A 24,687-nucleotide genomic window follows, 5' to 3' on the forward strand; every position below is an offset into this window, starting at 1 on the left:
AAAGGCAGCTGTAGGTATCTGAGAAGACCTGCTCTGTCTAGGATGTGGTACTGGGTATTGGGATCCAGGAGGGATCTGCTGAGCAGAAGTCGTCTGAGGCAGACCAGTTTGCATCTGTTGAGGAAAATGTCCTCCGGGCATGGGAACCTGGTGTCCAGGCACATTTGGTCTGGGGGCAGACTGGGGTCCAGTCTGCTGTGGCAGCCCAGTGTAACCTCCTGGAACGACAGGGAAGGGAGCACTTGGTGCTTGCTGCCAAGGAGCTGGCATGTATCCCTGGGGAGGCATCTGTGAAGTGTTTTGTGGGTTAGAGGGAACAGGTGTGCTGCCCCTGGGTGCCCCAGGTTGGAACTGTTGTGGTAAGATATAACCTGACCCAGGAGGCTGAAGAGGGGCAGCGGATGGAGGAATACCTGGAGCTTGGCCAAAATGGGCTTGACTGACGTGAGACAACTGTGGTGTTCTCTGGTTCGGAAATGGATTTGGGGCAAATGGGGCTGCCCCTGGGGGCCAGGAAAGAGGGACTGCACTATGATTTGGGATGTTCGGGAGTGCAGAGCCTCCAGCTGAAGCCAAATCTGGTGGAAAGCTACGCAGCTCCAGAGGAAGATCTTCACGACTAAAAGGGATGGCCGAGGGGCCTACAGCCTCCAGACTGGAAGGGCCAGACCCGGAACTCGGGACTTTGTTACCAAGCACTGGCTTTTGAGCAGTAGGCCTTGCAGGAGGCCCTTTTCCCACCTGCCTATAAGACACATGGACAGATAACAACAATTATTAGCCACTGTGTGAAGCCTTATATGCTTTAGTGTCTTTGCAGATGTGATCTGGTGTTTACTTCAGACGGTACATTTTTAATATGAATTATTCCCAAAATAAAAGCATTTGGTAAGACTCCCCCCCGCCCCCCCCCCCCCCGTCCCCCCAACCCTGTCCTTACTTCTCCAGCAAGGCAATCCTCTCCTGATCTCTGGTCTGGCAGATGGCCTTAACTCTGTCCAGTAGGCTGGAGGTCTTTTTATCCAGGTCCTGATAGAAGTTTTTACCTTCCTCAGCCTTCTTCACCAGATCCTCATATGCTTCATATGAGGCCACCAGAGACTGAACCGAGCTGTTCCATCTGGAGGGCAGGGTATGAGGGTTACCAACAAAACAGACACACTCACTCAAGTAATGCTTAAAGGACTACACTTAGGTATACTGCATACATCCTGCACCACACATTCATTAAACAATGGACACAAACATACTGTTCCTCTGTGAGGGTGACTGCCTTGCGGACGTTGGCATACTGCACGTTAGCCTCGGTCAGTGCTTTAAGGATGTTCTCCTGGGCTGCCAGGTTCTGATCAATGTATCCCTTCAGCGGATCATACTTCTGCATCTGCTTCTCAAACAACACCTAAACAGCACAGACAAAGTAAACCCTATGACCTTAAAAAAACAGTCCAGTCCCTGTAGAGAAGTACTGCCAATAGAATAGGACCCTCTGGAGCAGATCAACATCATGACCCTATTGGCTCCATGCTGCCTAATAATGCCAGGCCTAGAGGGGTATAAAGCCCCCCAGCATTGAGGAGCTGTGGAGCAGTGGAAGAGCTGTGTTCTCTGGAATGATGGTGGAGGAGCTCCATCCAGTACTTTTGGGATGAGTTGGGGAGTTTGGGATGAGGTTGATCAGACAGTTGACAGGTTGATTAGAGACAGTTACTCCAACAAAAGCAGGATAAACTCTTTTTAATCCTCTTGATTTCAGAAGAAACTATGCATGAGCAGATGTCCCAATACTTTTGTCCATGCATTGTATTTAAACATATGGACATTTTATCTTTATTTGAATACAACTGAGATGGAGGTAAACTGAGTAAACACATCCTGAAGAAAAATCATTTTAGTAATAATAATAATCTTTATTATTGCCTTTATTACAAATAATTACATTTTACAAATTATTTTATGAAAGACTCACATTTTTATTTCTCCAGAGACTGGCAGGCCGTTATACTGTAAGAAACGTCTTACTGGGGTTATTTTAGCCCAAAGGGGGAAATACCAGCTTTTTTTTTCTTCTATTAATTCCATTTTATAAATGATGTTTAAAGTTATAAATGATGTTTCACTTCATTAAAGATATAAATGATGTTTCACTTCATTAAAGTTATAAATGATGTTTCACTTCATTAAAGTTATAAATTATGTTTCATTTCCTCAGTAGTGTGAGTTTAGATAGATTACCTCCATCTCTCAGTGTTGATCCAGATTTTTAAAGTGTTTTCATGGGGTGACCTTTTTTACATGACTGTAAGTGAAATGTAAATGATTAATAATTAATGTCTCATCATCTTTTGGTTCATTTACCTTCATCTCATAACGCTCCGTTGTCACCAGAACAGAAGTGATGTCATCTTTCTGAATGAGATCTCGAAGCTGCTGCTCCAGTGAGATCCTTTGCTTACGCATCTCATCAACCTTACCAAGAAGTCGTTTAATGGTCTGCAGGGATGACATGTCCTCTGAGGAGTAAAGATAGAGTCAGAGACATACCCGCACACAAACACAATGTTCCCGCACACAAACACTACCAGTCACAAGTTTTAGAAGTCCAACAAGTAGTCCAAAAGTTCAGTAGTCCACTGGCAGTGCTGCTTGGCCCAGGCAAGCCTGCTTATTTTACTATCTTAACACTGACTCCCTTATTGCCACTCCACCTGTCAAACCCATGGAAGCAACTGATGCTAGCTCCAGTGTTAAGCTGCTGAGCTACAAGCTGTGGTCATGTGTGGTCATCACACAAGCTGCTGACTCTTAGAAACTGGTCTTCTGATGCCAGTGTGGGTTTGAGTGGGTCAGACCTCTTCCTGTAGCGGACCTCCTCAGTTCTCTCCAGCTTCAGGGTCTTCTGATGGTGTAGGAGACGGTCCTCCCCACACTCTGCCTTTATCTGCAGTTCCTCTGAAGGAAAGAGCTCCACTGTTCAGAGCTCTAGAGCTGGATCTGAGCTTCTGGGTTAAGAGTCTAGTCTAGTCGTTTTAATTGAATTTAATAGTGAATTTAATAGCCTCCATTTTCAAAGTTTAATTTACTTCTGTGGATACGGAGCAGCTAGAAGTTGTTAATAAATGATCCATTCCCTACACATTAATATTGTATTTATTACATTATAAAATATTGTTCACTGCTTACCTCTGTACCATTTGAGGTCACTGTGAATAACCTGAAATGGTTCATAGTTCAAACTGGTGGTGTTCTAAAACTTTTGACTTTTGACTTGCATATTCTCAACACAGTCCCATTTCGAAATGACTATACTCATATTCTAGCTACACACACACACACACACACACACACACACACACACCGTCACTCAGTTGTGGCTGTGGCAGGTTCTTTCTCAGCTCATCCAGTGGTCCCTGGAGAAGGCGCAGGCTGGGGATATGCTGATTCATGGCCTTGTGGAGCTCAGTGTTGGTTTGGCTGGCTTCCTGATGGGCCGCCTCATACTTCTTTAGCTCCTTTTGGAGATCCTGTAGGGCAGGAGGCCTCGGAGGCAAACCTTTCTGTCCCAACACCTCTACCAGACTCTTCTCCCCAGCCTCATCTTCAGCCAGAGCAGTCTGTGCTTCCTCCAGAGACGAGCCCACATCAGTGTATACACCAGACAGAGCTGTAGAACAAACAAAAGCATTAATCTGGAGCTCGTCCCTCTCTGCAGGTCTGGAGCTCTGCAGTTATGGAGTCAGTTGGAGGCTTTTCTGCACTCTGCTCTGAGCTCTGTGGACACTGAGCTGCTCTCTGTGAGCTGTTCCTCCTAAACAGGAGCGGTGTCTCCTATTACATACAGAACCACGCTGGAGTTCAGTGAGCTCTTCAGAACCTCCCGTTCTTTCACTGATGTGTGGAAGAAGACTGCAGGAGGCTGGATTTATACAGCTGTGGCTGAATGGGACTGAATCAGACACCTGAATTCAGTGATTACGAGGTGTGTCCTAAAACTCCATCAGCAGCAGCAGCAGCAGCTCACCTGATTTACCATCATTAAGCCCTGATTTACCATCAAACCAGGTGTTGATCTGAGGAGAACTCTAAATAATACTAGACTCCATGAGGAGAACTTTGGAGATGTTCTAATGATGAACACAGTGATGGAGAACCACCTCCACCTTCTGTAGGAGTGATATTATTAGTGTTTACTCTGATATCAGTGATTTAACTTTAATAATCTTATTTCACCAGAACAACACATTTTTCTTCACAAACACCATTACTCTGGTGAGCGGCGTTGAAGCTTCTCAACCAATCAGATTGCATAGCGGGTACTGACTGTATATATCTGTCTCTGTGTGTGTGGATGCACTACTTACCTTGCATGGCCTGTACTAAACTCTTGACTGCATCAGGTCGGACGCTGAGTGCTGCACATTTCTCCAACAACACAGGAGGTACGGAGTTGAACATTTCCAGATTGTCCACAGACTCACAGCTCAGAGACTCCATAAACGCCCTAGGAAACGTAAAGTGTTTGATTAAACGTTGACATTAGAGGCACTCTAAAATGCAAACATGCTCAGGCCTGTCTTTATTACAGTAAAAGAAGTGCTGTCGTTGAGATACTAGTCTTCTCCCTCTCATCTATTATTGCTGGATCGGTGTGTCCGTCTTGCCGCTGCTTTTGTGAAACTAAGACTCTGGTAAATCCATTTTAAGCACCAAAACAGTTCGTCCACATGAGTAAATGGATGTTTTCACAGGAAATATGAAGAATTTCTAAAATCTGACTTCAGTTTTTCAGGTTTAGGGTCAGAGCATCTCATGGTCAGTGCTCAAGGTCACATGAGGTCTCATAATGATTGTTTTGAATAGTCTGATATTAAACGTGTGGGTATTATCTTATACAAATGGCTTTAGAGGTGAATTAAAAAAGAAAATCAAGAAAACACCCTTAGACTCCAGAAGGTTAATTGTGTTAAGTTCTTAAGTGCTTAACTGTGCTAAAATGGAACTACTTTAAGTATATTTTATAGTATGCTAAATTAAAGCACATTTTAATTGATAAGATTACAACTGCATCACTTTCATACATGGAATCTGTATTTACATTAGTTGCCGTCTTTACAAATAATAATCTTGATGTATTTTTTAACATATTTTAAGTTAGCATAGAAATTGCTAGTATATTTAAAACATTAGTATTCTCAGTATATTTAAATGCAATTAAGTGAATTTCACTATGATTGTATCTCAACACTTGAAACAATAGAAATGCGCCAAAAAGACCTGGAATAAAATCTTTTACACTGACTTCAACTGAAAGATAAAGACTTTGCTTCTTCTGTAAAGCTGTTTGAAGATACAGCTTTCTCCTTGACGTGAGCAATATGGATATGAATACATGATGTGTGAGGTTTTATATCTGTGTCCCTTACTCTAGGGTTTGGTTCTTGTCATCAATCTTTGCCATCACTTCACGAAGCATTTTGGCCTTCTCTTCACTGAAAGAAGAAAAAGACAGTAAAAAGGACAGTGTTCATTTGTAAACTGCATCTTTCATAAAATTCCTTATAATAAAGCTAAATAAAACTTTACATTACGCTGGACACACAAGTAACCTATAATAAAAACATGCGTTTTTGATTTATTCATAACCTGTAAAGAGAAGAAGCCTCATGAGTTGCCATTGGAACCAGTTTGGAGAAAAGGTCCGGACCAGTGACGCCGAGGTCAGTCGGAGACACAGGGAGGGGTTTCACCAGGGAAGCACCTGCACAAGAAAATTCAACGGGTGAATTGAAAACCCCAATTAGCTTTGGGGATGCTTCAAAAGAAGTCTTTTTAATATTTGTAAGATACAGCACCACATAAACACCCAGAGAGAACTGAAGCACTGAGAAAAATACCTATATTTGGAGTTCTGTGTTGTGTCTGTTATATATATATATATATATATATATATATATATATATATATATATATATATATAAATAAGCTAACACAATGTACTAATGAGAGCTGTGTATTGATAGGAACCTGGAAAAGCAGCATATATCACAAAGCAGGGGTTACAATTTAGTACATTAGGTGATATGATGCAATTCCAAATCAAATTCTCAGGAAAGCAGCAAAGCAAAAGCTTCTGAAAGCAGCCAATGTTCAAATTTCATTTTTGGACACCCCTTCTAATGAATGTATTCAGCTACTTTAAGCTGCACCCATTGCTGACACAGATGTGCAAATGCACACCCAGCTTGTCTAGTCCCTGTGTCTAGTCTCTGGAGCAGATCAACATCATGACCCTATTGGCTCCATGCTGCCTAATAATGCCAGGCGTGGGCTAGAGGGGTATAAAGCCCCCCAGCATTGAGGAGCTGTGGAGCAGTGGAAGAGCTGTGCTCTCTGGAATGATGGTGGAGGAGCTCCATCCAGTACTTTTGGGATGGGTTGGGGATGATGAGGTGGGGTGGTGATCATCGTCCAACATCCTGACCTCACTAATGCGCTTGTCACTGAATCAATCAATTACATCCACACAGCAATACTTCTCCGAAACCCTTGTTACCCTTAATTTTAGTGACAACTATGAATGAGCAGGTGGCCCAATACTTAAGGACTAAGCTTTAGACACTGACAGGATGTCTGAGATAAGAGCAGTGATCTACCTTTCACTACTGCAAGCGTGTCCAGATTAGGGACAGTCTCATGGTAGATAAAGTCATTGTCCTTTCTGGCCGAGTTAAACCTGGAACAGCAAATACAAGTAAATATAACAAATAAAACATTAAATGCCTCAAATATAAAGTCAGCAAAGACATTGTAATAAGTTCATGTACATTATATGTTTTACTATATGTTTTATATTTATTGCCTATATATGTGCAGTAAATCTGGTTGATGGCTGATAGGTCTTACTTTCCACCAATGACATCCATAGTGAATCTCAGAGCCGCCTGTACAGAGTCTGGTTGACCCTGCAGAGAGTGAAGTCTACAGTTAATCACACAGTGACTGTATTTCTGTATTTCTGTGAGAGAGAGAATTTAAGTGGAGTTACCTTGCTTAGCTTGATGGCTTCATTTAGTCTGTCAAGAGCTGCTTGGAAGTACGCAACCTGTTAAATAATAATAATAATAAAACCATCCAAAATTAAACCACATTGTCCTTTAGTCTTTCAATATTTGTAACCATATTTTTATCGTCTTCCCTAAATTTAACCATATTTTTATTGTCTTCCCTAAATTCTATTATACTTTTATGTTCCTCCTTAAATATCTTTCTTAAATGTAACCACATTGCCCTTCAGTCTTTCTTAATTTTAACCATATTTCTATTGTCTTCCTTAAATTGAACAAGATTTTCTCTTTAAAGATATTGAAATGTCATAAAACCACATTGTGATTATACAATTTAATATTGCAATAATTTCAATAATGTAAAACGGGAATAGAGGAATAAAGGGAATAGAGGTCCCTCAATGTACAAATACAATGTGCAATACCCCCCCCCCCCACACACACACACACATGTGCAATTAAGGGTCAATTTGCAATTATCTGTAAATAATATTGTTTTTTCTTAGAGCTTTTTACTTCTATTATTTATATTGTGAATATAAAGATATCTTATCTTTAAACATCCAGAAATGTAATAAAACTGTGCACTAACCTAACAATGTAATATATGAGGACAAGCTCAGTTTAATCATTTGTAAGATCTTATTGCACTGTTGTATTAATTACATGTGAGATTGACAAGTCCAAAATAATGTTACATTATTATTATTATTATTATTATTATTGTTGTTATTAGGAATGTGCTTCATTTTCATGTTAATCATTTGATTTTTGTCTTATTACTGGGTTTAACATGTTTCTGGGATAATTATTATTACATTATAGGGAAATGATTACTACATTAAGTGCTGCAGTGCTTCACATGCAGTCATGTACATCTACAAGCTCACTGTGTCGTATGACTGTTATGACCCAGCTCAGCTCAGCGTTTAGTGGAAGCGTGTGAGCAGCAGGTCGGTGACTCATATTCACAAGGTAATGTGTAATGACATCATGCTCCAGGGTGACTAAGTCTAGTCTCTCACTATCAGTCATGAGCTCCTTACTTTCAGTTACATTACTGATAAATGACAATGACTGTAGAAAACATGGACGCTACGGTTCCGTCCCTTCCGTTCTACAGAAATGAAGCCAGAACTGTCCACCATGCTGTCAAATCTTCAACCAGACTCTGCACAGTAAAGACCAGGGGCGGAGCCAGAATCTCCTACTCATTTGTTAGACCTGCCCCCTTTTCCCAAGCCGAGTCTCAGTAAGTGTCTCAGACCGTCTTCACTGAGCTTCCAGTGCAGAAGCAGAGTGGATTTCCCCCTGGACTCCCAGTCTGTCCGGTAAGTGGACGCTCCAGCAGTAAAAGTGCAGCTCATGCAAGTTCCTCTACAGCTCCATGTACCTAACAGAGAGGATGCCATGCAGGTCCCGCTGCAGACGACTGGCCTCTTCTAGCAAAGGCTGCCAATCAAGTATGGGTTAAAACTTCTTTCCGGGGGAAATAAAAAAGGGCTGATATCAGCACTGGGAGACTAACTGCTGGAGTTGATGGAGAGTGAGTTTAGAGGAGGAAGATGAGATGGGGAAATAGACGGGACTGTCATTGAAACATATAGAGATGGGCGGAGCTACACATCACACTGCAATCCAGCCAGAAGAGGCGCTAGACCTGTGGTTGCCTCACTTTTGAGAGAAGTTGCGCTGTCCATGTTCTCTACGGTCAATGATGAATAATAATAATAATTATTAGGAGGAGGATTTTAATTTAAGGCCACCCCTTGACCACTACCAAGGACTTCTTGTGCAGCGGATGCCGTGGCTGATTAAATAAACACTTACAGCTTCTCCAAATTTTTGTTGTTCCTCAGACTGCTTGCCCATGTGTAACTAAAACAGCAAATAAAAAATATATATATTTTAATATATATTTTTAATATTACACAAGATAAAGGAAGCAATTAGGAAGCATAAACCATTGTATCTGCACTCACATGTGTCACTGCACTGAAATAGCTAATCTTCATATAGATGAGCTTTCTCCACTCCTTTTTCCCAAAAGTACCCTCTGCATTCTCCAACACTCTCACACACTCCTTATAATATTCGCATACCTGCAAGCAGCAAGAGTGATAACAGACAAATTAACCAATCAAAAGACAAGTAGACATTTGTGTGTGTATTTACAGTACTGTGCAAAAATGCTAATATAAATTATCAGTAAAACACTGATATTAAAATAATCTCTAATAATAACACTGGTGGTGGAGGTTCTCCATCACTGTGGTTATCATTAGAACATCTCCAAAGTTCTCCTCATGGAGTCTAGTATTATTTAGAGTTCTCCTCAGATCAGCACCTGGTTTGGTAAATCTGACGCTGTGGTGGCTGGACTGGGGGGCGTCCAGGAGAACCCTGGAGGAACCGAGCTCTGTTCTTCAGACTAGCTCACCGACAAGATCTCACTACTTTCTCTCTTCAGAATGAGAAGCTCTTGTTTCTCCTTTTTACTGGATTCATGTTCAGCTGCTTTATCTGATCTGATGAGATCTGGAGCTTCTACAGTAAAACTCTCTCACATGATGTAGAGTAATGGGGTTAGGGGAGGAAAACATCAGCACAGTAACATACCTGGGCACAGATGCGAGCGACCAAGACACTCTTCCTATTGTCCAACAGAGTTTTCTCAAGGAGGCACTCCTGTGCCTGAGCCTACAGGACAGGAAAACAGAGAAAACTGAGATCAGTCTGCATCTACATCTCTTGGTAACTCTAAAACCAGGGTCCTGCTGTACATATACACAAATCAGCCATAACATTAAAACCAAGCCTAATATTGTGTAGGTTCTACCGCCAAATACCGGTCGTACCACCAAAACACCCCTGAGGGGGTCGAGGCGTGGACTCCACAAGACCTCTGAAGGTGTCCTGCTGTGGTCTCTGGCACCAAGACTAACATCAGCAGCAGATCCTTAAACAAGTCCTGTAAGTTGTGAGGTGGGTTGGGGCCTCCATGAGCATCAATGAGCCTTAGGCAACCATGACCCTGGTAGGTACTGACCACTGCATACCGGGAGAGAACACCCCACAAGATCTGCCTGCTGATGTTCTGAAGATGTTCTGACCCAGTCATTATCTAGAACATCACAGTCTGGTTCTGGTCAAAGTGTCTCAGATTCTTACGCTTGTCCATTTCTCCTGCTTCATCACCTTCATCATCTTCAAGAACTGACTGTTCTTCACTCACTGCCTAATATGTAGATCCACCCCTCGACAGACAGGAGCCACTGGACCCAGATCAGCAGTGTTCTTCTTCTACTCCAGCTGGCAGTGGTTTTAATGTTATGGCTGATTGGCATTTACATGGAGGTGTTGTGGAAGGAGTGAGGTGAATAGTGTGGCTGTAAGAGAGAGGGTGAGTGTTTATGTGTCTTTACCAGCATTAGGCTGGTGTTGATGGACAGCGCCTGGTGGCTTATATCAGAGCTGTAGTTGAAGTTGTAATGATCTCTGATGTATGTGAATGCTCCTGCAGAGCACTGGAAATGGGTACAGGACGTCTTCATCCCCTACAAAAAAAAACACAAACACACACACACTCAAACTGTATCCTTATATCATATCATGCGTCACATGAGCTGATCAATAAAAATGCTCCAAAATGACCCGGAATATTATTTTAACATCTTAAAGTTAAGAAGGTTTTTCCCTTCTCCTGTAAAGCTGCTGTTTTGGAGATACACAAGGTTTTTGCGTGACAGTGACGTGAAGATATACTCAGAAGACTTGTTTAGGTTCACTGGTCATTTAGGAGAGCTATAATAAAATAGCTTTAACTTTACTGTAGACTGGCTCCTATTCCCACCACTGTAACTGAGATAAAACAGATACCCCAGCAAAGCCATGTGTGTTCTCACCTCCTCCGACACCCTGTTGTCCATGGCTCCCAGAAAAGAGTGTAAAGCACCTGCAAAAGACCCAAAAATAACCTCTCTGCTATTTTCATATGTTTACATGTGCAGCGTTATTATAGAGCACTGTGTGCCTCACCCAGGTTATAAAGGACGCAGGCCTGCTCGTAGCTGATGTCTTCATGGGTTACTTGCTTCCCTGAGAAGATATCCATCCTGTAGTGAAGAAAAAAAAAAAAATACAATGGACTTCAGGTGCAATGGCACTCATACTGAAGAGTCACGGTTCGGTGTGCAGTCGCATGGAGAACAGACTCTACACTGTGAGCCATAGATGAAGTGTTCATGCTGGTGGAGGACGTCTGATGAACAGAATAAGTATGTCACCAAAATTAGGTTGTCTGAGCCATTACCATTAAAATTCTTCAATTCCTGATAGCATATGTGATACCACACCAAACAATAAACCAATGAAACTAATATTTTTAAAAATATTTATGAAAAAAGTCTATTAATTTTTTTTCAGCAATACCTTCTCTTTCTTGCAGGATGTTTTGATAGTTAGACGTACCTTTATTTTCCTAAATATCACTAAATATTTATAGGAGAGAGTCACACATGCCAGATTTTTTTTCAGGGGACCCTAAGCTACTCAAATATGTCTTTATTTGAGATGCAAATATTAGAAGTTAGATTTTTGTAAGAATTGGACCATGTTTTCACAAATTTACTTCATTACACTTCCAATGCTTTTGTTTTGTTTGCTTATAAATTCTATAAAAACAGTTCAGTAACTCATTATCTAGTGTTTTTAAACTGAAAATGCAGTTTAAAGAGTTATTTGCATTGATTAGATTGACAAATACATGTATTATCACTCTTAACAGTTGACAGTATTAAAAATAAAACATTATTGTAATTATAATTATTATTATTATGTATTTATTAGTGTTACCTGGTTTCAGGACTTTTATTTTGTAATTTGAGCGCTCTGTAAGCATCATGCTGAATGGTATTGTGGGAACTGTAGTACACTGTTTGTAGGGAGATCGGCTTAAGGTCTTTCAGTTCTCTGTTCTGTCTTTCAGTAAAACCATTGAAAATAAACAAATGTTTCCGATATTCTGGCCCTTTTCCATCTTATTTCAACCAATGAAATCATGATGGATTAAGGGACGAGGACGGTGTGTCTGTGTTGTTGGACAGCTGCACGGTAATCAGGCTGACGTTTACACACTACAGGCTGTACAGACGTCCTCAGGGGGGCGCTATACCACACTAGGTGGAAATTATGTAAATTAGTAAATGAAAGGAAACCTGGGTTAGCTTTAGGGCTACAGGGGGTTTGTTGCTTTTCTCTTGTTGAACTCAACTCGGGCTGAAGGTCCAAACTACGGTGTGAACTGAATTGTGATGTTTGTAAACAGTTACACCCCGATAACGAACTGAATTAATTAAGTTATACGTCTGATCTCTACGGTACGCACCACGTCACCGGTACGGCTGCTTCCTGTCCCTTTGCCATAGGGACACGACTGTGTAGAAAGTGCAGCTGACCAAAGTATTTCCGAAGCATGCTGCAGCCCTCGAAATCCCTCGGGACGTTTACCACATTCTGTCAGAGAGAAAGAGAGTCAGAAAATGTACGTAATTATTACATTGATATTTTTATTTTAATTTAGACTGCTATAATAACACACCTGATGTATTAGAGAGTGTAGAGAGCATTACTGGGGTAAATGCTGCACTATCCATTACACTGTCATTTCTACTTGTACTATGTACTATATGATACTGTGCAAACGTCTGAGGGACCTAAGCAAACTGTTTAAACCCATGTGAGAGAAACTGCTGACAACAAATGGTATTTTCTTGATTATTAACTCTCTCTTTGTACAGTTGTACCCTTCTTCCCTTTTCCTGTTTTAATGTAATAACCGCATTCCTAGAGCTGGGCAATATGATGATATTTTATCGTATTGTGATAAATTGTGTTATGGTGATAACGGTAAGCTTTTCTGATCATATAGAGGAGACTGTTAGTGTAATAAACACTGATCAGCTGCAGGTTTCATTACTAACAGTGTAATTAGACTGCAGGGTTCATTAGATGAAGAGCAGCAGATGTTGAGTAGAAATCACTGTATTCAGTACAGGAGAGGATCTGAATAGTAGTTTATAAGAATCTGATACTGATGTGTTTAGTCTGTGATGTATGTATCATGTATCATGAAAAATGTTGTGTATCACAAAAAAAGCCTTTAAGTATCGTGATATAGTATTTTACCATATCGCCCAGCCCTTATACATCACTTCTGGATGAATGGACCAACAGAAATGCTCTAAACTACTTGAATAAACTTATTTTACACTGACTTCCATTCAGAGTTAAACACATTTGTGCCTCCTCCTGTAAAGTCACGATTTTGGAGATACATGTTTTCCATTGGACAGCAACGATATTTAGAATAACACAGAAGTTTCACATCACTTCTGCTGGAGTAATTTCACATGTTAAAAAGAAATAACAATATTATACTTTTCAAGCACTGTATAATCAGCAATAGAGTCGTAATGTTGTCAAATATAGCATAAAATTACGGTAGAAAATTTATTACCACATAATATCAAAATATGTTTTTCTGCACGATCACATACTGCATTCAGTTTTTAAAGGTAGGAGGGTATGTGTCCTTCTATTCAAATTCCTCTGCCCAGTAAAGTTATACAATTTAAATGAAGTTTCTCCAAGTACAGCTCAGTAAGAAAAGCTCTAATCAGTTAATAAATGTCATTAACTCACCTGTCTGAGCTGCTCCAGCTTCTTCAGGGCTTCACTGTAGTTCTCAGGGCTTTCGCCGTAGTTCCTCTGGATGTACTGAAGACAACGACACAGAGCATGGCAGACTGAATACGGCGCGAACATTTCAGAAATGAGTCACTGACGTTAATTCAGTGAGTACAGGAATACAGAAAAAGACACTAAATATTGAGACCAAATGGCTCATACTACAAATGACTCTGAACTGGATGTTATATTAGATACATTTTGGGGAAATGAACACACTATAGGCTGTATTAACTACCTCAGGGGGGCGCTGTATATGGCACTAGATGGAACAGACTGTAACTTCAAAGTCAAAGTCAGCTTTATTGTCAAAACACTAATATGTACAGGATTGAAGTTACGTTCCTCTCAGACCCGGGGGTGCTATAATAAACATCAAACACTTAAATAAACACTGAATAACACTAAGCATAGAAATTATATTAAACTAATTTGTAGGAATGTAAGAGTATAAAGTGTTTGTATAAATAAACAGATAAAGGTCCCTGAGATAAATGATAAATTAAGCATTCTGGGTTAGTCTTACCTAAGACAACCCCCCCCCCCCCCACACACACACACACACACACCCCATTACCATCAAATGGCAGTGTGGACTGAATCATGACATTTGTGCACAGAGTTTAGATTCTCTGCCCAAAACCGAGCCCGAGCCGTACTCGGGCCAGCCGAGCTTTCCCAACTCTTTTCTTTGGGCCCTGTCGGGTCCGGCTCTACGTTTTTTTTAATGCTATTTATTATTTCATATAAAGCTTAGCGTGATAATCACAATATAGCAAAGTAATAAATTAAATTAATAAAATTACAGTAAAAAAAGTACAAGCTGCACGAGTCAGAATGTTAGAATCACGCAGCGCCGGCCCGCACCTGAGCTCCTCCACCTGTCTGCATTACACTTGACCTGCAGTGCTGTGTGTAGCCAGCGGGACGGGACGGGCCCGGCATCAACCTGTCCTGTAATCCTCCAGCCTGCTAAACGTTGCCTCGTTCGCAATTATTTTTTTCTTATGTTGTTTCCTAAATGCAGAATTAATGTGTGCAGCAGCCTTATTGCTGTTTTTTTGGGGGGGTTTTTTGGGGGGGGGTTGCATATTTGCACTGAGGCTATACGCTTATTATAAAAATATTCATTTGTTCAGAAAGTATTTTATATTCTTAAACCGCGTTAAATTATATTAGAGTAGAGGAAAGTCATTCAGACTCATTCTTGTAATCTATTTTACCAATGTTTCGGTCTGTGGATCATTGTTGGCACTGTTGGGGTTTTAATCATGTGGAGTTTCATTCTTAATAAACCGTTTTAATAACCGGTCTCTGCTTCTTCAGTGCTGCTCTGTTCATTAACATCATGCTGAGCAGATTTCGCTCATTCTAAAAACTCAGAATTGTAGTTAAAAATCTCAGTTTTAACGCTCTACTTTTAAATGGGGTTCTGGCTCATAGTTGCAGTTTATGGGGCAGGACAGGTCGGGCTCAGGCAGAACATGCACAGGCTCGGGTAGGGTTGGGCTAGAGTTTTTGGACCTGATCTAAGCTCTAGTACCGTTACACCCCACGTATCTATGCCCACATATATACCATGCATTTTAGATTACTGTGAGGTTTCCTTCTAAGGTTATATAACTTTATGTCCTCTAGGGGGCGCCGTGCGTCACTCTACAAAGTGCAAAAGTTACATATTAGGATCACCTTTACTAAATAATAAGTCAGTTTTGATCATATTTAATATGATTTACTTCATGTACATTATTTCTGTATGTGCAGTCTTATATAAAAGTTGGACATACAGGAGTGAATAGTCACATCCTCTACAGTGACACACTGCACAGTTATTTAGTTAATTAAAAAAGCATGAAATGTGTGCAGCGGTAAAGACCAGTGTTGCACTGATGCATTTAAACATCCAGTAAAATCCAAAAGTCATAGATAGTTATTATCATTAAACAGACTTTAATTGAACTTTTAGCACTTTTTGTTTCCATGTGGGTTTTTTTTGCTTCTGAAACCAGAAGCTTGTTTTAAGGAAACACTGAAGTTTAGTAGGTTTTTACACAGAGACGAGAACCTGAATGTGAAATTACTGCACTGGTGTTTTTTCACGGCTCTGAAATGTGAATTTAAACATCAGTTAAAAGCTGTTTGGTCGATTTTAGCCAGATTCTGCTTCCCTACCTGCACATGTTTCTGCAGTGTGGCCTTTTTTTTACTTTTCAAATGTGCAGTTCTTCAACCAGTAAACCTGTTCTTTCAAGCTCATTATCTCTTATTTGTATTTCTTAAAAGGTAGAACACATATAGAATAAATATCAGGATTTATTATTTATTAATAAATATAGAGTATTTAAGTCAGAGTTGGTATTGGTATTGGTACTGGGTATCAGTTGATACTTGAAAATCTGGGAGCTGTATGGGAAAGGAAAAAGTGGTGTAGTGTGTCCCCTGGTAAAGCCATTTTAGTGAGCTACATTTCAGCTTTTTAATATGTTAAATAAATCAGGACCTGTGTCTAAAATGTGCAGACTCCTAAATCCTCCTGTCTCCCATCTAACTTCCTGTTTCCTGTTGACTACTGACCCTATAAACTTTATCTGCTGCCCTTTCCTCTGTTACACAAGTACATACGTATGAACTCAGCGAACAAATGCTGTCTCTCTGAGTCACGGCTCACGTATCCGAGGCACATTCATGGCCAGACAACTTTCAGAAGTTGTCATTTGTAAAATACTAGCAAAAGACAATGCTGTCATGCTGGAACTGGGCCTGTCTGGTCCACTGACAGCACCCAGAACATTCAGTAATGAAAAGAAAATAGACTGTAGTACCGTGTAAGCCTTTTATTTAAATAAGGATATTAGTTTGATGTGTAATAAGAGTATTAAAGCTTACTGCAGAACTGTTCTGTGTAATGTGAAGGGATGTGGCATTGCAGTTCCTGGATCAGATTCCTCTCTTATTACTGTCAGGAAGAGGGACGCTGGGTGCATGCGGGCCATGATCTGGGCAACAAGCTGATCTGTACCTGTACTAAACTGAGACTCCCCATGAAGATTCATTCCAACTGCATATATATATTTATATACACACACACACATACAGAGATAATATGTGGCAATACAAATGACCCACACTAAACTCAATGCTGGGGGGTTTTATACCCCTCTAGCCCACGCCTGGCATTATTAGACAGCATGGAGCCGATAGGGTCATGATGTTGATCTTCCTATGTCTCAATGATACAAATACCCAACCAACCACAAGAGGCACCACGGTAACCACTACCCAAATACCCTACTGTTTTAATACTGGAGCAGTATTGATCAGTGTTTGAGGCTACCCAAATACCCTACTGTTTTAATACTGGAGCAGTATTGATCAGTGACTGAGGCTACCCAAATACCCTACTGTTTTAATACTGGAGCAGTTATGATCAGTGATTGAGGCTACCCAAATACCCTACTGTTTTAATACTGGAGCAGTATTGATCAGTGACTGAGGCTACCCAAATACCCTACTGTTTTAATACTGGAGCAGTTATGATCAGTGTTTGAGGCTACCCAAATACCCTACTGTTTTAATACTGGAGCAGTATTGATCAGTGACTGAGGCTACCCAAATACCCTACTGTTTTAATACTGGAGCAGTATTGATCAGTGACTGAGGCTACCCAAATACCCTACTGTTTTAATACTGGAGCAGTATTGATCAGTGACTGAGGCTACCCAAATACCCTACTGTTTTAATACTGGAGCAGTATTGATCAGTGACTGAGGCTACCCAAATACCCTACTGTTTTAATACTGGAGCAGTATTGATCAGTGATTGAGGCTACCCAAATACCCTACTGTTTTAATACTGGAGCAGTATTGATCAGTGACTGAGGCTACCCAAATACCCTACTGTTTTAATACTGGAGCAGTATTGATCAGTGATTGAGGCTACCCAAATACCCTACTGTTTTAATACTGGAGCAGTATTGATCAGTGATTGAGGCTACCCAAATACCCTACTGTTTTAATACTGGAGCAGTATTGATCAGTGTTTGAGGCTACCCAAATACCCTACTGTTTTAATACTGGAGCAGTTATGATCAGTGATTGAGGCTACCCAAATACCCTACTGTTTTAATACTGGAGCAGTATTGATCAGTGATTGAGGCTACCCAAATACCCTACTGTTTTAATACTGGAGCAGTTATGATCAGTGATTGAGGCTACCCAAATACCCTACTGTTTTAATACTGGAGCAGTTATGATCAGTGATTGAGGCTACCCAAATACCCTACTGTTTTAATACTGGAGCAGTATTGATCAGTGTTTGAGGCTACCCAAATACCCTACTGTTTTAATACTGGAGCAGTATTGATCAGTGTTTGAGGCTACCCAAAAACCCTACTGTTTTAATACTGGAGCAGTTATGATCAGTGTTTGAGGCTACCCAAATACCCTACTGTTTTAATACTGGAGCAGTATTGATCAGTGATTGAGGCTACCCAAATACCCTACTGTTTTAATACTGGAGCAGTATTGATCAGTGATTGAGGCTACCCAAATACCCTACTGTTTTAATACTGGAGCAGTATTGATCAGTGACTGAGGCTACCCAAATACCCTACTGTTTTAATACTGGAGCAGTATTGATCAGTGACTGAGGCTACCCAAATACCCTACTGTTTTAATACTGGAGCAGTATTGATCAGTGTTTGAGGCTACCCAAATACCCTACTGTTTTAATACTGGAGCAGTTATGATCAGTGTTTGAGGCTACCCAAATACCCTACTGTTTTAATACTGGAGCAGTTATGATCAGTGTTTGAGGCTACCCAAATACCCTACTGTTTAAATACTGGAGCAGTATTGATCAGTGTTTGAGGCTACCCAAATACCCTACTGTTTTAATACTGGAGCAGTATTGATCAGTGTTTGAGGCTACCCAAATACCCTACTGTTTTAATACTGGAGCAGTTATGATCAGTGATTGAGGCTACCCAAATACCCTACTGTTTTAATACTGGAGCAGTATTGATCAGTGACTGAGGCTACCCAAATACCCTACTGTTTTAATACTGGAGCAGTATTGATCAGTGTTTGAGGCTACCCAAATACCCTACTGTTTTAATACTGGAGCAGTTATGATCAGTGATTGAGGCTACCCAAATACCCTACTGTTTTAATACTGGAGCAGTATTGATCAGTGTTTGAGGCTACCCAAATACCCTACTGTTTTAATACTGGAGCAGTATTGATCAGTGTTTGAGGCTACCCAAATACCCTACTGTTTTAATACTGGAGCAGTTATGATCAGTGTTTGAGGCTACCCAAATACCCTACTGTTTTAATACTGGAGCAGTATTGATCAGTGTTTGAGGCTACCCAAATACCCTACTGTTTTAATACTGGAGCAGTATTGATCAGTGTTTGAGGCTACCCAAATACCCTACTGTTTTAATACTGGAGCAGTATTGATCAGTGTTTGAGGCTACCCAAATACCCTACTGTTTTAATACTGGAGCAGTATTGATCAGTGTTTGAGGCTACCCAAATACCCTACTGTTTTAATACTGGAGCAGTATTGATCAGTGTTTGAGGCTACCCAAATACCCTACTGTTTTAATACTGGAGCAGTATTGATCAGTGATTGAGGCTACCCAAATACCCTACTGTTTTAATACTGGAGCAGTATTGATCAGTGTTTGAGGCTACCCAAATACCCTACTGTTTTAATACTGGAGCAGTATTGATCAGTGATTGAGGCTATCCAAATACCCTACTGTTTTAATACTGGAGCAGTATTGATCAGTGATTGAGGCTACCCAAATACCCTACTGTTTTAATACTGGAGCAGTATTGATCAGTGATTGAGGCTAGCCAAATACCCTACTGTTTTAATACTGGAGCAGTATTGATCAGTGTTTGAGGCTACCCAAATACCCTACTGTTTTAATACTGGAGCAGTTATGATCAGTGATTGAGGCTACCCAAATACCCTACTGTTTTAATACTGGAGCAGTTATGATCAGTGTTTGAGGCTACCCAAATACCCTACTGTTTTAATACTGGAGCAGTTATGATCAGTGTTTGAGGCTACCCAAATACCCTACTGTTTTAATACTGGAGCAGTATTGATCAGTGTTTGAGGCTACCCAAATACCCTACTGTTTTAATACTGGAGCAGTTATGATCAGTGTTTGAGGCTACCCAAATACCCTACTGTTTTAATACTGGAGCAGTTATGATCAGTGATTGAGGCTACCCAAATACCTTACTGTTTTAATACTGGAGCAGTTATGATCAGTGTTTGAGGCTACCCAAATACCCTACTGTTTTAATACTGGAGCAGTTATGATCAGTGTTTGAGGCTACCCAAATACCCTACTGTTTAAATACTGGAGCAGTTATGATCAGTGATTGAGGCTACCCAAATACCCTACTGTTTTAATACTGGAGCAGTTATGATCAGTGTTTGAGGCTACCCAAATACCCTACTGTTTTAATACTGGAGCAGTTATGATCAGTGATTGAGGCTACCCAAATACCCTACTGTTTTAATACTGGAGCAGTATTGATCAGTGTTTGAGGCTACCCAAATACCCTACTGTTTTAATACTGGAGCAGTTATGATCAGTGTTTGAGGCTACCCAAATACCCTACTGTTTTAATACTGGAGCAGTTATGATCAGTGTTTGAGGCTACCCAAATACCCTACTGTTTTAATACTGGAGCAGTATTGATCAGTGTTTGAGGCTACCCAAATACCCTACTGTTTTAATACTGGAGCAGTTATGATCAGTGTTTGAGGCTACCCAAATACCCTACTGTTTTAATACTGGAGCAGTTATGATCAGTGTTTGAGGCTACCCAAATACCCTACTGTTTTAATACTGGAGCAGTATTGATCAGTGTTTGAGGCTACCCAAATACCCTACTGTTTTAATACTGGAGCAGTTATGATCAGTGTTTGAGGCTACCCAAATACCCTACTGTTTTAATACTGGAGCAGTACTGATCAGTGATTGAGGCTACCCAAATACCCTACTGTTTTAATACTGGAGCAGTATTGATCAGTGTTTGAGGCTACCCAAATACCCTACTGTTTTAATACTGGAGCAGTTATGATCAGTGTTTGAGGCTACCCAAATACCCTACTGTTTTAATACTGGAGCAGTATTGATCAGTGTTTGAGGCTACCCAAATACCCTACTGTTTTAATACTGGAGCAGTATTGATCAGTGACTGAGGCTACCCAAATACCCTACTGTTTTAATACTGGAGCAGTATTGATCAGTGTTTGAGGCTACCCAAATACCCTACTGTTTTAATACTGGAGCAGTATTGATCAGTGACTGAGGCTACCCAAATACCCTACTGTTTTAATACTGGAGCAGTATTGATCAGTGTTTGAGGCTACCCAAATACCCTACTGTTTTAATACTGGAGCAGTATTGATCAGTGACTGAGGCTACCCAAATACCCTACTGTTTTAATACTGGAGCAGTATTGATCAGTGACTGAGGCTACCCAAATACCCTACTGTTTTAATACTGGAGCAGTATTGATCAGTGACTGAGGCTACCCAAATACCCTACTGTTTTAATACTGGAGCAGTATTGATCAGTGACTGAGGCTACCCAAATACCCTACTGTTTTAATACTGGAGCAGTATTGATCAGTGTTTGAGGCTACCCAAATACCCTACTGTTTTAATACTGGAGCAGTATTGATCAGTGATTGAGGCTACCCAAATACCCTACTGTTTTAATACTGGAGCAGTATTGATCAGTGTTTGAGGCTACCCAAATACCCTACTGTTTAAATACTGGAGCAGTTATGATCAGTGATTGAGGCTACCCAAATACCCTACTGTTTTAATACTGGAGCAGTATTGATCAGTGACTGAGGCTACCCAAATACCCTACTGTTTTAATACTGGAGCAGTATTGATCAGTGATTGAGGCTACCCAAATACCCTACTGTTTTAATACTGGAGCAGTATTGATCAGTGTTTGAGGCTACCCAAATACCCTACTGTTTTAATACTGGAGCAGTATTGATCAGTGTTTGAGGCTACCCAAATACCCTACTGTTTTAATACTGGAGCAGTATTGATCAGTGTTTGAGGCTACCCAAATACCCTACTGTTTTAATACTGGAGCAGTTATGATCAGTGTTTGAGGCTACCCAAATACCCTACTGTTTTAATACTGGAGCAGTTATGATCAGTGTTTGAGGCTACCCAAATACCCTACTGTTTTAATACTGGAGCAGTATTGATCAGTGACTGAGGCTACCCAAATACCCTACTGTTTTAATACTGGAGCAGTATTGATCAGTGACTGAGGCTACCCAAATACCCTACTGTTTTAATACTGGAGCAGTATTGATCAGTGTTTGAGGCTACCCAAATACCCTACTGTTTTAATACTGGAGCAGTATTGATCAGTGATTGAGGCTACCCAAATACCCTACTGTTTTAATACTGGAGCAGTATTGATCAGTGTTTGAGGCTACCCAAATACCCTACTGTTTAAATACTGGAGCAGTTATGATCAGTGATTGAGGCTACCCAAATACCCTACTGTTTTAATACTGGAGCAGTATTGATCAGTGATTGAGGCTACCCAAATACCCTACTGTTTTAATACTGGAGCAGTATTGATCAGTGTTTGAGGCTACCCAAATACCCTACTGTTTTAATACTGGAGCAGTATTGATCAGTGATTGAGGCTACCCAAATACCCTACTGTTTTAATACTGGAGCAGTATTGATCAGTGTTTGAGGCTACCCAAATACCCTACTGTTTAAATACTGGAGCAGTTATGATCAGTGATTGAGGCTACCCAAATACCCTACTGTTTTAATACTGGAGCAGTTATGATCAGTGATTGAGGCTACCCAAATACCCTACTGTTTTAATACTGGAGCAGTATTGATCAGTGACTGAGGCTACCCAAATACCCTACTGTTTTAATACTGGAGCAGTATTGATCAGTGACTGAGGCTACCCAAATACCCTACTGTTTTAATACTGGAGCAGTATTGATCAGTGATTGAGGCTACCCAAATACCCTACTGTTTTAATACTGGAGCAGTATTGATCAGTGTTTGAGGCTACCCAAATACCCTACTGTTTAAATACTGGAGCAGTTATGATCAGTGATTGAGGCTACCCAAATACCCTACTGTTTTAATACTGGAGCAGTTATGATCAGTGATTGAGGCTACCCAAATACCCTACTGTTTTAATACTGGAGCAGTATTGATCAGTGACTGAGGCTACCCAAATACCCTACTGTTTTAATACTGGAGCAGTATTGATCAGTGACTGAGGCTACCCAAATACCCTACTGTTTTAATACTGGAGCAGTTATGATCAGTGACTGAGGCTACCCAAATACCCTACTGTTTTAATACTGGAGCAGTATTGATCAGTGACTGAGGCTACCCAAATACCCTACTGTTTTAATACTGGAGCAGTATTGATCAGTGACTGAGGCTACCCAAATACCCTACTGTTTTAATACTGGAGCAGTATTGATCAGTGATTGAGGCTACCCAAATACCCTACTGTTTTAATACTGGAGCAGTATTGATCAGTGATTGAGGCTACCCAAATACCCTACTGTTTTAATACTGGAGCAGTATTGATCAGTGACTGAGGCTACCCAAATACCCTACTGTTTTAATACTGGAGCAGTATTGATCAGTGACTGAGGCTACCCCTACAGGTGTACTGAGGAGGCTCCTGTGAATCAGCCCCATGGCAGGACTAGGCTAACTAGCTCTATCCCAGGCTTATTCGCTCGGGTTCACTTTATTCCTGTGGTTTTAAGTAGGTAAACTCCCTAAACTCCCTTAAATGAGTTATTTATCCAGCTGGTAGAATAAATCGATGTATTTACTCCGTCTCTATTCCTCAGCGGAGACGCTTCAGCTCTCCTGCCGGAGCTCTCACCTGTCTGACGGCGGGGGCGAACTGGAACTCCCCGGCTTCCTTCAGCTCCAGCCAAATCATTGGCATCCGCGGAACGGCCTCCATGGCTCCCCCACACTGATTAAACCACTTAATTAACTTTTAATCGCTGTCATTAAAACAATTACAGGCAAAAACATCGACTCAGGTCTTTGTTTTGATCTGAAAACTCTTCACGTCGCTCCTTCCGCCTCTACGCGAGGGGGTTGTCGTAAGGAGTGTCCCGCTTGGGATTGTGGGTAATGTAGTTTTGATAGTTTCATTAGCCTGTAGCTATTCAGTTAGTGTTTCTGATGTAAAAAATCCCAGGATTTAACTTTTATTTAAGAAGAACATTACTTACAACTTATTATCAGTGTAATACACATATATTCTGTCGTGTTGTGTGGATTATGTGGATTATATTCTGAAATAAACAACCAGTAGTCTGTTTAGGCTAACACTAGATGGCAACACTAGCTCAGCTTTTAGGCCCACTAAGCCCTCTCAACCCCACTGTGAACAACTCTGCAGGGAAACCTAATTTAATCCTCCTCAGCTTTCACACTTTGTATTTAAAGCGTTATTAATCAGAGATTTAAAGAGATATAAACAAAGCTCTGCTTCACCTCCCAACACTGGAATGGCCTGGAATAATTGGTGATTTAGGCTATTCAAATATCCCAGTTTCTTAAATGTACTAAGACATGTGGATAGCCGAAATCACCAGAAACTGCTCCAGTATTAGCTAAACAGAATGAAAAGAATGAAGTAAGTGCCTGGCCTGTGATTATAAACTATTGTGATTATACGTTCACACTTGCACAACCTACAGCACAAAACTTCACATATCCCAGTTTATAAAGCTGGGGTCAGAGCACAGGGTCATCAGCAGAGAGGGTTAAAGGCCTTGCTCAAGGGCCCACAGTG

General features: G+C 40.7%; 1 protein-coding gene across 1 annotated transcript in view; it reads right to left on the reverse strand.

The window, feature by feature from the left end:
- The window catches only part of ptpn23b (protein tyrosine phosphatase, non-receptor type 23, b), a 26,102-nt gene extending 2,126 nt beyond the window's left edge, over positions 1-23,976 (reverse strand). The window contains exons 1-20 of the mRNA XM_072676491.1: positions 23,761-23,976; positions 13,767-13,841; positions 12,451-12,578; positions 11,103-11,179; positions 10,970-11,019; positions 10,490-10,621; positions 9,684-9,764; positions 9,047-9,166; positions 8,895-8,942; positions 7,046-7,102; positions 6,904-6,962; positions 6,654-6,733; positions 5,644-5,758; positions 5,424-5,489; positions 4,362-4,501; positions 3,359-3,664; positions 2,359-2,513; positions 1,251-1,402; positions 941-1,120; positions 1-745 (exon numbers count right to left, since the gene is read on the reverse strand). The exon at positions 1-745 is cut by the window's left edge and continues 2,126 nt beyond it. Of these exons, the coding sequence (XP_072532592.1) occupies positions 1-745; positions 941-1,120; positions 1,251-1,402; positions 2,359-2,513; positions 3,359-3,664; positions 4,362-4,501; positions 5,424-5,489; positions 5,644-5,758; positions 6,654-6,733; positions 6,904-6,962; positions 7,046-7,102; positions 8,895-8,942; positions 9,047-9,166; positions 9,684-9,764; positions 10,490-10,621; positions 10,970-11,019; positions 11,103-11,179; positions 12,451-12,578; positions 13,767-13,841; positions 23,761-23,844 (2,850 nt within the window). The 5' untranslated portion in view covers positions 23,845-23,976. The remainder of the gene's footprint in view (positions 746-940; positions 1,121-1,250; positions 1,403-2,358; positions 2,514-3,358; positions 3,665-4,361; positions 4,502-5,423; positions 5,490-5,643; positions 5,759-6,653; positions 6,734-6,903; positions 6,963-7,045; positions 7,103-8,894; positions 8,943-9,046; positions 9,167-9,683; positions 9,765-10,489; positions 10,622-10,969; positions 11,020-11,102; positions 11,180-12,450; positions 12,579-13,766; positions 13,842-23,760) is intronic.
- Positions 23,977-24,687: the final 711 nt, after the last annotated feature.

This window comes from Salminus brasiliensis, chromosome 3 (genome assembly GCF_030463535.1).
Source record: "Salminus brasiliensis chromosome 3, fSalBra1.hap2, whole genome shotgun sequence".
NCBI lineage: Eukaryota > Metazoa > Chordata > Actinopteri > Characiformes > Bryconidae > Salminus > Salminus brasiliensis.